General features: G+C 45.1%; 1 protein-coding gene across 1 annotated transcript in view; it reads left to right on the top strand.

The window, feature by feature from the left end:
• Window positions 1-6,389: 6,389 nt before the first annotated feature.
• The window catches only part of LOC137562028 (extracellular calcium-sensing receptor-like), a 30,923-nt gene continuing 24,236 nt past the window's right edge, over window positions 6,390-13,076 (top strand). Inside the window, exons 1-3 of the mRNA XM_068273370.1 lie at window positions 6,390-6,517; window positions 8,198-8,489; window positions 11,953-12,783. Of these exons, the coding sequence (XP_068129471.1) occupies window positions 6,390-6,517; window positions 8,198-8,489; window positions 11,953-12,783 (1,251 nt within the window). The remainder of the gene's footprint in view (window positions 6,518-8,197; window positions 8,490-11,952; window positions 12,784-13,076) is intronic.

Below are 13,076 nucleotides of genomic sequence, written 5' to 3'. Positions count from 1 at the left end.
CTTTGTCTGAATTTGAACCCTAGTCACCCAATGACCAACTGTACCAGGTTTAAGGCTTGTGCCATTAACAGTGCAAGAATGGCAGCAATTACATATTCCCCTTGAAAATCAATAGGTAATTTTTGATTGCCTTTTGTAGACTACACCCACTTTTCTGAATATTAACCCCAGTCACCCAGTAACCAACTGTGCAAAGTTTGAGAACCTTACCATTAACAGTGTAAGAATGGCTGCTGTTTACATTTTCCCAGTAAAATTTGTATTTGTCTCCGCCCACTTATGACCCGGCATTGCCCGCTTATGTATTTGGCTGGTGTTGGCTGTGCCCACTTTTCTAACCCTCACACACAATGAATAAATTACTCAATTACCAAGTGTGTGAGCTTTTTGGTCTTTGGCATCAATAATTTGCATTGGAATGAAACAAATCTAATTGGCTGTTTGTGGCTCCACCCCCTTTCTGAAATTGAACCCTAGTCACCCAATGATCAACTGTACCAGGTTTGAGACTTGTGCCATTAACAGTGCAAGAATGGCAGCAATGTAAATATTCCCCTTGAAAATCAATAGGTTAATTTTGATTGGCTTTTATAGACTCCACCCACCTTTCTGAATAATAATCCCAGACACCCAGCAACCAACTGTGCTATGTTTGAGAACCCTACCATTAACAGTGTAAGAATGGCTGCAGTTTACATTTTCCAGTGAAATTTGTATTTGTCTCCACCCCCTTTTTGGTTATGGGTATAAAAAGTATCCTATACTTTATTCCAGGTAATAATGTACTATGTGTGTGCCAAATTTCATTCAAATCCGTTCAGCCACTTTTGCGTGATCGAGTAACAAACATCCAAACATCCAAACATCCAAACATCCGAACTTTCCCATTTATTATATTAGTAGGATATATATATATATATATATATATATATATATATATATATATATATATGTATATATATTTATTTTTTTTGTTTTAGTTTTTTTGTTTTGTTTTTCTTGTTGTATTTGTATATTGTACAATGACTGGCAGAGGTAGAGGGTGAGGCACCACCAGGAGAGGCAGTGCCATTGCTGCAGGCACTGCCCGCACCAGCTGGTCTGTGACTGGTCCGCCGCCAGCCACTGGCCGCAGAGTTGTGGAGGATGGAGCAGAGGCACAGCAGCAGCGTGTTGTGCCCATCTTTGCCATGGGTCATCGTCCCTGGCCCATTGTGGAGAGTCAGGCATAGGCTGTGGTGGAAATGATGGTGGAGCAGCAAGCCACCTTTTCCATCCAGATCTCCAGTGCCAGCGAGACCAGTGCAACCACCAGCACTCTGGTCCGCAGCAGCAGCTGCCCTCCACCACCACTTGAGGTCACGTTGACCCCAGCGACCAGCCTGCCCTCACTGACCTCGCTCTTCACCCCAGGGACCGCAAGCGTTTTGAGGGATGTTGTGGAACAGTTTGAGGAGGAGATGTTGGGGAAATGCAAGGAGGAGGAGTTTGAGGTGGAGAAGTTTGTTGTTTGCGACGCACAACAACTGGAATTTCAGGAGGAGGAGGGGCCTGATGCAGGGGATGTTGGGGCAGAGGAGTTGGTTGAGGGCTCAGAGGAGATGTTTGGGGATGATGATGATGGAGCGCTGGATCGGCCCTATGTGCCTCCACCAGCACAGTTCGTTGAAGGCAGCTCGTCATCGGAGGAGGAGGCGTCTCTGGCACAGAGGCACGGCAGCAGCATGGTGGCCTGCACAGGGCATGGAAGGCAGGAGCCACAGCCTGCTGCTTCAGCCGCTACCACCACCACCCGCAACAAAGCTCCTCCAAAAAATAACAGCCCTCCAAAGGCAAAGAAGCTCCTCAGCCCTCAAGCTTGAAGGGCAAGTTGAAATCCCCAGTCTGGCGGGACTTCACTGTGTGTGCTGACGACAAGAGCCATGCCATTTGCCACAGTGGCGGTGCCAGCCTGAGCAGAGGTCGCGATCTCAACAAGTTGGGTATCTCATGCCTGCAGACCCACTTGGAGACCAAACATTTTGAGGACTACAGTTAGTATCTGCAGCTGAAGGACAGTGGCGCAGGCAGTGGTCAGAGCCAGACAGCCACTGCACAGACTTCATCAGCAGCAGCAGCATCCCACCCTCCTGCTCATCCAGCATCAGCAGCAGGAGCACAGAAACTCACTGTCCCCCCCCTTCCCCCGGGCAGCCAGTCCTCAGTGGCCTCATTTGCTCCCTCCACAGTGGCCTCCTCATCCTCCCGTGCAGGAAAATGTTGCCAGACCCTGCTTAGCGAGTCCTTTCCTGGTGTGACCAAGGTTCTGCCTGCCACCAACAGGCGCATCCGGGTGCTGAATGGGTTGCTTGCTCGGGCCATGTGCTCCCAGCTCCTGCCATACTCCTTTGTGCAGGAGGGGAGTGACATGAGAATGCTCCTGCAGTATGGGATCCCGGAGTGGCAAATCCCCAGCCGCCACTACTTCTCCAGCACGGCGATCCCAGCACTGCACCAGTTTGCTGTGGCGAACGTGGGCCGCTCGCTCGATCATGCCATGAGTGAGCGGAACCACATTACCATGGACTCCTGGAGCAGCCATTTTGGGACAGACTGCTACCTGTCCTTCGCGGCTCACGGGGTCAGCCTGGTGGACTGCACCAGCAAGGAAGCAGCAGGTCCATCCTTGGGCGCATCAGCAGCAGCACCAGTTGTCCACTATGTGGTGCCACATGTGGTGGGGTCAGGGGAGAAGCAGCAGCTGCCACCGCCAAACGACTTCGCATCAACAACAGCGTGAAGGCCCGCCACTGCCAAGCGCTGCTGGAGATGAGAAGCCTGGGGAACACTGGCGTAACAATAGGGGAAGCAACCCCTGCCCCCACGGGGGGCCTGGGCCCCCCAGGGGCCCGCTCATGGTCGTTTTGGGGGGCTAGAGGGGTCGCAGCATGAGGAGAGAGATTGGTAGCATGTCGGTGGGGAGGGGGGATGATCCCCCCCTCCCTCACCTCGGGCTCTCCCCTCTGCGCTCCCCTCCTGCATCTATGTAAGCGGCAGCAGCAGCGGCGGCAGCTATAATTACCTCCATTCACCACCGGAGGTTGCCGATCTGCAAGGGCTTCACATTACTTCCTGTTAAAACAGGAAGTGATGTGAAAGTAATGTGAAGTCCTTGCAGATCGGCGACCTCCGGTGGTGAATGGAGGTAATTATAGCTGCAGCTGCTGCCGCCTCCGCTGATAATACTTACATAGATGCATGAGGGGAGCGCAGAGGGGAGCGCAGAGGGGAGAGCCCGAGGTGAGGGAGGGGGGGGACCGTCCCCCCTCCCCACCGATGTGCTACCAAGCTCTCCCCTCATGCTGTGACCTCTCCTGTCCCCCTAAAACAGCCATGAGTGGGCCCCTGGGTGTGTGTGGGGGGGCCCACTCAAATTCTTGCAGGGGGACCCGGGGACTTCTAGTTACACCCATGCTGGAGAAGAAAAGTTTGACGGCAGTAAACGTGCTCCGCTACCTGAGGGAGCAGGAGAAGACGTGGCTGACCCCCAGAGGCCTCAGAGTCGGATTGGTGGTGTCCGACAATGCGGCAAACCTGCTGGCTGCCATCAGCAGGGGACACTTGACCCACGTCCCCTGCTTGGCCTATGTCCTGAACCTGGTGGTGCAGAAGTTCCTGCGCACTTACCAGGGGAAGCGGCTCGGAAAATTGTTCGCAGTTTCCGGTGCTCAGCCGCTGCCGCAGCAGACCTGGCCGTCATTCAGCAGCGCGAGGGCCTGCCACGACACCGGTTAGTCATTGATGTGCCAACTCACTGGAATTCCACCCTGGTGATGTTGGAGCAGCTGGTTGAGCAGAGGAGGGCTGTCCACCGCTACATTGTTGAGGCCACTGTTGCCAGCACCACCAAACTCCAGCTCATCTCCAACGCACAGTGGGGGCAGATGCAGCAGGTCTGCTTGGTGTTGCAGGGAACCAACCTGGTGAGCGAGGAATGGGCATCCCTCTGCCAGTGGGTGCCCTGTGTTTGTCTGCTGGACAGGGCACTTTGTGATTTGATGGATGTAGGAGAGGAGGCCCTGATCCAACTGGAACAGCAGCCGCCTGCGCAGTCCAGTTCTGCGCAGAAATTTGAGTTGTTGGAGGAGGAGGCGGAGGAGTTGGAGGTGCTGAATCTTGCTGTTGAGGGGGAACAGCGGAGCGCAGCAGCAGTGGTGAGAGAGTGGATAGAGGAGGAAGATGCTCAGGGACCAGAGGAGGAGGACAGCGAACTTGAGGCCACTGACCCTGATGTCTCTGCTGGATGGTCCGCCCTGTTCACCATGGCAGGGCGCATGCTGAGGTGCCTGCGCACAGACCCCTGGGTTAAGCAGATGCAAGCTCGGGAGGATGCCTGCATCAGCATGATCCTGGACCCACAGCTGTGGGGGAAGGTGGCTCAGTTCCTGCCTGCTGGAGACCATGAGCAGCGAACAAGGGAGTTGCAGGAGATCCTTGTTCGGCGATTGGAGGAAGCCTTCCCCCAGCCTTCCACCCCCTCTGTCCCTGTCCAGACAGCACTGCAGCCGGTACCTGCAGCCAGCCAGCAGCAGCAGAAGCATCAGGCACCCAGGAGACCTGCTGTCCTTGACAAAGGCACTCTACATGACGGTAGAGCAGCCGAGAGAGGAGGTGCGTGCAGCAGCATCCTCCTCTCAAAGTCACAGCCAGCGCCTGACCCGCATGGTGGATGACTACATGGGGTCCTTCAGCGGGCTTGACACCGGCGGTGAGGAGCCTGCTGTCATGTATGTCCTTCTGCTGCTGCATTAAACCTCCTGTCTGTGTTCCCACCACCACCACCAGGGTCCACTCCGTTATGCGCTGCTGCCACTAGCTATTTAACACACCCTCAAAATAGCTTATGGTATGTTCAATAAAAACATGGAAACATTTAATTATTTGTGTGGTATTAGTTTAAGCAAACTGTGACTGTCTATTATTGTGACTTAGATAAGGATCAGATCAGATTTTATGACAAACTAGTAAAAAGGCCCGCCCATTACAAAACGGGCGCTAGGTCACAGCCGCTACCCCCCGCAATGCGCGCACATACGCGTCCTGCTTGCTCGTTCCCCACCACTGTCTGAAGTATATGCACACAGGGAGCTGCTTGGCAGTTGGAAAAAGCTGTTATTTCCCACAATGCAACGAGAACCTCTGTGAACCACACACAGCAAACTGTCAGATCCGGCCATGTGTCCTAACTGCCCAGGCTGCGCACATGCTCAATACAAAACAGCCAGGGACACACAACAATTCAGTTGATGACGCAGGGACATTTGCATTTTATTGTATAGGGTTTCTGCAGAAATCCATATAATTTCAAAGGGTTCACATACTTTTTACTGCTACTGTATGTAAAGCAAAACAGAAATTAACAATAAAAAAAATATTAAGAAAAGAAAAAAACATACATAGATAAAATGGCATTCTTGCTTCCACTTTAACAACTTAAAGTGGACCCAAATTAAAAATACAAGATTTCATAAATAAAATCTATTTTCTAAATTATAATAATAAATAGCAGCCTTTTTTCAGCTGCATGATGACAAATATAAAATATTGTACATTTATCAGAGAAACCCCTCCCTTCCTTTCATATTGCCGGGACAGAAACCGGCAAACTGGTGAAATAGCAGGTGTCTGGCAAAGGAGGAATTGCTAATGGCTGCCCCCTGTATAACTCTAGTTATGAAAAGAGAAGGGTGAAAAGCATGCACTGAAATGCTCATAGGCTTGAAGGAGTGTTTATTTATCTTTTATATGTGTCAGAGTGGTGCAACTAAATATTTTGAAATAAAAAAAAATGTTTGGTTTGGGTCCACTTTAAACATTCTTCTCACTAAACTTTTTCACAATCATTTTTATTTTTCACACTATGCCTGAGTGCAGTACACCAGCATTCAGAAATTACCAGCACTGCTGCCATTTACTTGTAAGGGAATACACTGGAGAGGTCACATCTGTCCAATTACCGTAGTGATTTTTTTTCCGCCAGGGTATAAGTGTAATTTTATTGTCTTTCGAGAAAGATTCTGTCGTAATTTTAAAGAAATGTGATGGGTATAATTGGCTGGAGCCCTACAGACGATGGAAGCATTTCAGTATTTTTCACTATAAATAGAAGAGAACATTAGACATAGACTGCACTGCTAAACCACAACTATAAAATGTCGTGTTCTATAGGCACCTATTCATTCTAGGCTACAAGTGTAATTACGAGATAATGAAAAGTTGTCATTATCCAATGAGCAATTTTATGTTATTTTCTAACAATGAAGAAGAGTGGTTTTCTAGTGAGGTTAGTCATGCTATTTTGCTCCAGTATAGTTCACATTTTCCTTGGGCAGAGATGCCAGTTGCCAGTAATGTCAGATCTGGAGGGGATAACTCAACTTGGAGATCTGATGATCGGTGTGTCGTTACCCATTCATTCAGATAAGGTTTATCAAAAAATGTCTTTCAGCTCAACACCGCCGAGGACAACCTGTGCAACGTAAGTTTTTATACTCGCATGTATGTATGCAAGTATGCACATATTTTAAAAATTAAAATTCACCAGGGAACCCTGTGTAATCTCAGATACAATGGCCCATATGCAATTAACTTTTTCTCCTGAGTTTTCTCCAAGGTGATATTTTCATACCTTGTAAATAGAGATGTTGCGAACTGTTCGCTTGGCGAACATCTCTGGGGCTTTTACTACTTCCGGGTCGCCTGACGTTCATGACGTCACGCACATGCGCAGAGAGTGCCCGGCAACAGGAGCGCGATCTAGGACGCGCTTCGCCGAGCAGCGCAGGCGTACTACTCCGGGTCAGAGCGACCCGGAAGTAGTAAAAGCCCCATGTATTCAGAGATGTTCGCCGGCGAACGGTTCGGGAACCGTTCGCTACATCTCTACTTGTAAATATAATGCTTTTTAAACCACCATCAAGCAAAACAATACTCAAAATAATTTTAATAGTACTTTGTCATCTACTTTTTGGAACTTTTTCAATTATAGAGTGCTAAAAAGTTATTTTAAACAGAAGATGAAAAATTATCTCCTAGGAGAAAACTCAGGTGAAAAGGTGAATTGCATATAGGCCAAAAGGTTAGTGCGAGACCTATTTTTGCACCTCCACATTCTGATATCATTTTGTCCAGCAATACTAGATTTCAGTCTATATGCCACTTTCCCACATTATCAATAAAATGCATTTTAAAGAGACTCTGTAAAAAAAATTCAGCCCTATTTTTTTCTATCCTATAAGTTCCTATACCTGTTCTAATGTGGTCTGGATTACTGCAGCCTTTTCTAGTTGCACCGTCTCTGTACTATATCTAATCTTCTTTTCTTTGTCAAGCCTTGTCGAGCCAAGGAGGAATGCAATGCTTCTGCTGTGATAGGGAGAAGTTATGCATGCCCCCTCCATGCCCCCTGCAGGCTCTATTTGTGTGCTTTGTTTATCCCTCACAGACAGGTCTCTGCTCACAGCCAGTCTGTCTGTGACCTTGTGAAAAACTGTGAGTGCAGAAAGATCAGTTTAAAGCCCAGACAAGCAGCTAAGGCAACAAGTGGGAGAAACATTACAGCAGTCAAGTCACGTTTGAGAGGAGACTCTGCAAACAGACACATGCTCTGATGATGTATTTCCTGTTTGGCGGTCATCTTCATTGTTTACAAAGTCAATGAATAAAACAGTGATTTTATTACCAAGAAAGCAGTGGGGAGCGGCACTAATGTCACATAGGGGGCTAGGAGAAGACAACAAACAGGCTGGTACGTTTATTTATGTAAGATTTCGACAGTACAGATTCTCTTTCAGCCCCATAAAGTATGAACATACTCAGAATAATTTTAGCGGTACTATTTCCAACTACTTTTATTTTTTTTTCCTTTTTTAATATCAACTATCTATTTAAACTACCAGCAAGCAGAAAAATACTCAAAATCATTTTGATAGTACTTTTTAACTTACTTTTTGGTACTTTCTTAATTGTGAAATACTTAAAAAGTTATTTTAAAGTGAGAATATGAAAATTATCTCCTCAGGAGAAAAGGGGAATTGCATATGGGTCTTCATTTTCTACACTGCACTTTAGGCGCTGTACTTTAACTGAATGTTAAACTGATTTATACATTTTAAAAAAATTTTCACTTATTTCTGATAATCTTGTGCTTGATTTTAAGATTCAGTTTGGACTATTACCGATTATTTCAGACCCTCGTCTTTGCTATAGAGGAGATGAATGTGAATGTAGAAATCCTGCCTAATATTACTTTAGGCTTTCGGATGTACGACTCTTGTAACGTTCCCCATTATGAGCTACAAGGAGCTCTACAATTTGTGACTGAATCCAGCCCACTTATCCCCAACTATCGATGTCTTTCCAATTCTCCATTCACAGCAGTTATCGCATCAGTGGTGTCTGCAAACTCCATCATCCTGGCCAATATGTTAGGCGTTTTACGGTACCCTCAGGTAAGCTTCTTTTCCATCCTAATTATAGTACCAATAAATTAACAGTAAAATGTTTGTGTAAAATAATACAGCTTACATGCATTCTTTCCTTTAGCTTCATATTAAAGTGGTAAAAAAAAAAAAACATCATTGCATCTCTGCTTTACATAAAACTAATGCTAGGTACACACAATACAATTTTCTTGCAGATTCACCTGCCAGATCAATGTTTTCCAACTTGTCCAATCTGAATTTCAGTTTTCTGATCGATTTTCATGAAAGTGAATGGAAACCGGAAAAACAATTAGAAAATCGATCGATATTGAGATCGTACATGTTGGAAAAATTGATCTGGCAGGTGTCACGATCGCTTCTGCAGCGTGTACTGCTGGCTGCAGTGGTATTGCAACCCAAGCAGTTCTGATGTCATTACATGCATTTGCTTGCATAGTTTGGTTTGCACACAAACTAGTTGCTGATTCCATCTGCAGTGGCTCTGCAGTTCTGGCCAGCTCAGGATTGAATAATTGCCATTCACCTGTGTGGGAATCTGCATGTCTGCTCCCATTGGATGACCTCAGTATAAAGATCTGCTTCCTGCAGGGCTCCACGGGCTATCATAGTTTCAGATCAGTCTGTTACTCTGTCTGGGCCCCCCGTTCCTAGTCCGTGTGGACTGCACTGACTCAGGCGCAGGGGTCAGTGAGTCCTTCCAGTCCTGCTCTTGTTATCAGTAATTGTTACTTTGCTAGTCTTGCATCATATATTGGTTCATCGCCAATATATACGCATACTAGCGTGTTTGTTATTTTCCTTGTATTCGTGTTACGGTAATACATCAGTGTCACTGATAAATACGTACTCGAACTGTTTATATCCTGTGTTCAGTCAGTCAGTTTCCAGCACGTTTTGGTAGGTTGCACGTATCGTGATCACCCGTGATTAGTTAGTTCAGTCCTGTTCCTGTTACCTTGTGTGGATTGCGCTCACTTCTGCGTAGAAGTAGCGAATCCTTCTGAGTCCTGTTCCTGTTACCTTGCGTGGATTACGCTCAATTCTGCGTAGAAGTAGCAAATCCTTCCTAGTCCTTTTCCTTGTATTGTTCCGGTTCCTAGCTAGTGTTTCTTGCTTATGTTATATATTGGTTCTTCGCCAATATATACATATGTTAGTCAGTCATTTGTAGCTTCATTGATAGCTGTAATCAAAAATACGCTAGGAATATCTTATACATTGTATTTAAGTATTGTTTGTGGTTGCTCGGATCTACGCCTGCTCTGTGCGCCACATCTCCTACGGGAGTCAGTCCTCTCCTCCACTACAACTGGGGATATCCTGGTTCCCTGTGCTAGCGTGTGTACCTCCTTCACGTCAGGATATACACCACGTGCTGACTGTGGAGAATATACCACTGAGCGTAACAGCAGGTAAACCTGCCAGAAAAGTGTAAATCTTCCAGAAAAGTCTTGTGTACCTAGCATTACAGAATGTAAAGAAAGGCTGGTGTAAAATCACTGGAAGGCACAGTTCAACTTGACTGAAGCTAACTGATACCATTGCTGATTGCTGGACAAATTATCAGATTTTCTTGTAATTAAGTAATTGCTGAGAAAACAAAGCAGAGGAAGTTATTTTCACGAGCATGAAAAAGCTCCACTAGGAAATGTGGGTGTCTATTTTCATCTAGTAGAAGTAGTAGTAAAATGTACTGGTATTCTGTGTTTTAGAAGTGTACATTTTTGTAGTAAAATATCGGAAAATACATTACCTATGCCTAACGCTTAAAAACAGCCTCTCCACACCTAACCTTTATCATGCTCCCCATGCCTAAACCTTAAGCCCCCCTTTACGCATAACCCTTAAAACACCACCTTCCATGCTTTACCTTAAAGTGAACCTCCGGACTAAAAATCGACTCAACAGCACTGAAAAAGGCTTGGTGTTTCTTTAACAGTTTCACAGCATCAGAACTTTGTTTCTCTTATACAAGCCTGATTTTTAGCTGCACAGAAGAAAACTGCCCGGGCTTTTTCCCCCTAATGCTGTGCAAAGCATGATGAGATTTCTGATTTTGTTGTTCTCGTTCTGCTGTTTTGGTGCATTTTTTTTTTTACATTTTGAATTTGACGTTTGAAGCCTAGCATGTGCAGCTGGGAGGGGTAATCAGGACACAGGACAGTTGGAACTGTGTCTCCTGCTCCTTGTCACCTCCTTTCAACCAAAAAGATGGCTGCCCCCATGACAAAGATGGCAGCCCCCATGAATCACAAACATTTGCCTGTTCTTTCAAAACAGGGTGGGTAAGAGATTATATTACCTATCTATTCTAACTAACATAACTAATGTAACTTGATGACAGTATGTTTGTTTAGGCTGAAGTTCCCTTTTAAATGACCCCTGCCGCCAATCCGCCGCTATTATGATAATATATAGCAGATATAGTGTGAAATTTGCTATTAACCGGGCTCCCAAATTTAACACCATAGCGCCAATTTATAATGGCAGCGCCCAAGTTTCTTGCGATACCAGTTAGCCAAATTTCATTCTCCGGGTTACCTGCATCCTTCCTGGACACAGGAAAAGTTTTTCTACATTTTTTTACTCAACAAATATAGCCCACAATCTAATAATTTGTCCACTGCAAAGGCAGTCATATCAATAAGTTTCTGATTAAAGAGAAAGTCAAAGCAGGAGTATTACCCCTTCCAGTAACTTTAAAACAGTCATTTTTCTCCTATTAGTTTTATGATGTGTTTAATGTTTTAGGCCAGAGATGAAATTTAAGTTTCCTACCACTTTAGGACACTGATATGCCACTGCCTGTATGCTCAGTGAAGGCTGTTGCTTAAAGTGATAGTAAACTAGCTAAAAGTAACATAACTGCCAATACACCTCTTCAGTGTAATAGCATCGTTACTTCGGTAGAAATAATGGCACTTTTCATATCCCTCTATTTATATTCATATAAGTTCTCATCATTTGAAATTATTAAATGACACGAGGCTGACATATTTATTTTCTTTTAAATAATACACATTGCCAGATTGTCCTGCTGACCCTCTGCCTCTAATACTTTAAGCCATAGATCCTGAACAAGCATGCAGATCAGATGTCTATGACAAATCTGACAAGATCAGCTGCATGTTTGTTTCAGGGGTGTGATTTACACCTTACTGATCAAAAAGATCAGCAGCACTGCCAGGCAAGGAAATAAATATGGCAGCTTCTATAGGTTCCTTTTAATTTGGCTATTGGTGACTCTTCATTATACATGCCTTTTACTGCCTTTAAGTTAAAAAGCTGAGTATGATATTTCTTTTTGAAACATTTCATTCTTGATTATGAGGTCTACATGAAAATAATAATAATAACAAACATCATCGTCATTGTTGTCATCGCCATTGTCATCGTCATCATCATCAAAATACTTTATATACATTAAGCATCCCCAAATTATTTATTACATAATTCAAATATTTTTCAGATAAGTCCTGTCTCAAGTGTATCCCTCCTCAGTAATCGTAGAAGGTTTCCCTCTTTCTTTAGGACTTTTGCCAGCGATAAGTTTCAATCTAAGGGTTTAGCCAAACTTGTTCTTCACTTTGGATGGACCTGGGTTGGCCTGCTGGCACCAGATAATGACTATGGCCAACTTGGAACACAACCAATCAAACAAGAAATAATAAAAGCTGGAGGTTGTGTGGCCTTCACGGAAAACATTCTTCTAAGTCAACCAGATCGAAATGCTCCTCATATTGTCAATGTCATAAAAGAGTCAACTGCAACAGCCATTTTTGCCTTTGTTGTTGACGTTGACATGGTCCCTATTATGAATGAGATGTTGAATCAGAATGTTAGTGGAAAGATTTTTGTTGCTAATGCTGGCTGGGCCCAGACCACCTTGTTTTCCTTGGGGAAGTACTTTAAAGTTCTGTCTGGGGCAGTTGGGTTAGGTACCAGTAATCCAAAAATTCCTGGTTTCAGCGGTTTTCTTCTCACGGCTGAGGATTCCTCCAACCTGCAACAGAAATGGGTTAAATTATTCTGGGAAAAGATCTTCAATTGCACTTTTCTGAGCGGAATAAACAGTTCAAGTTCATTGGAAGCCTCTTTCAAAAAATGTACGGGGAATGAGAGTGTGAGCAGTGTAAAGAGCAGCCCAATGTACATTTCAAGTTTTAGATTCACTCACAGTGTTTATGCTGCTGTCCAGGTTTTAGCCAAAGCTATTGAAAATATGAGAAACTGTAAGAAAGGTGGAGGCCTCCATTCTGTTGAGACATGTTCAAGCATTTGGAATTTCAAACCATGGCAGGTAACAGACTTGTGGATTCTAAAGGTTTGAGCACACTATAGAGTAAATTAGGCCAAGGCGGCCATTGTAGACCGCCCCAGGCTAGTGTGTACATCAGCCCTGTTACATTGGCAACCCAGCATGCTGATCATATCACCTGAGAGCTATCTGTCTCTCCATTGCTCAACTACCTCCAACTTGCTCCTTGCACCTCCAACATGTAATCATCCCTTCACCCCTCTCAAATGCATGCTACGGATCAGTGGCGTAGCTAGAGATCAAGGGGCCCCATAGCAAAACTTTCTTGGGGCCCT

This window comes from Hyperolius riggenbachi, chromosome 3 (genome assembly GCF_040937935.1).
Source record: "Hyperolius riggenbachi isolate aHypRig1 chromosome 3, aHypRig1.pri, whole genome shotgun sequence".
NCBI lineage: Eukaryota > Metazoa > Chordata > Amphibia > Anura > Hyperoliidae > Hyperolius > Hyperolius riggenbachi.
Note: the sequence above shows the minus strand (reverse complement) of the source record. Positions and strands in the feature narration are given on the sequence as shown.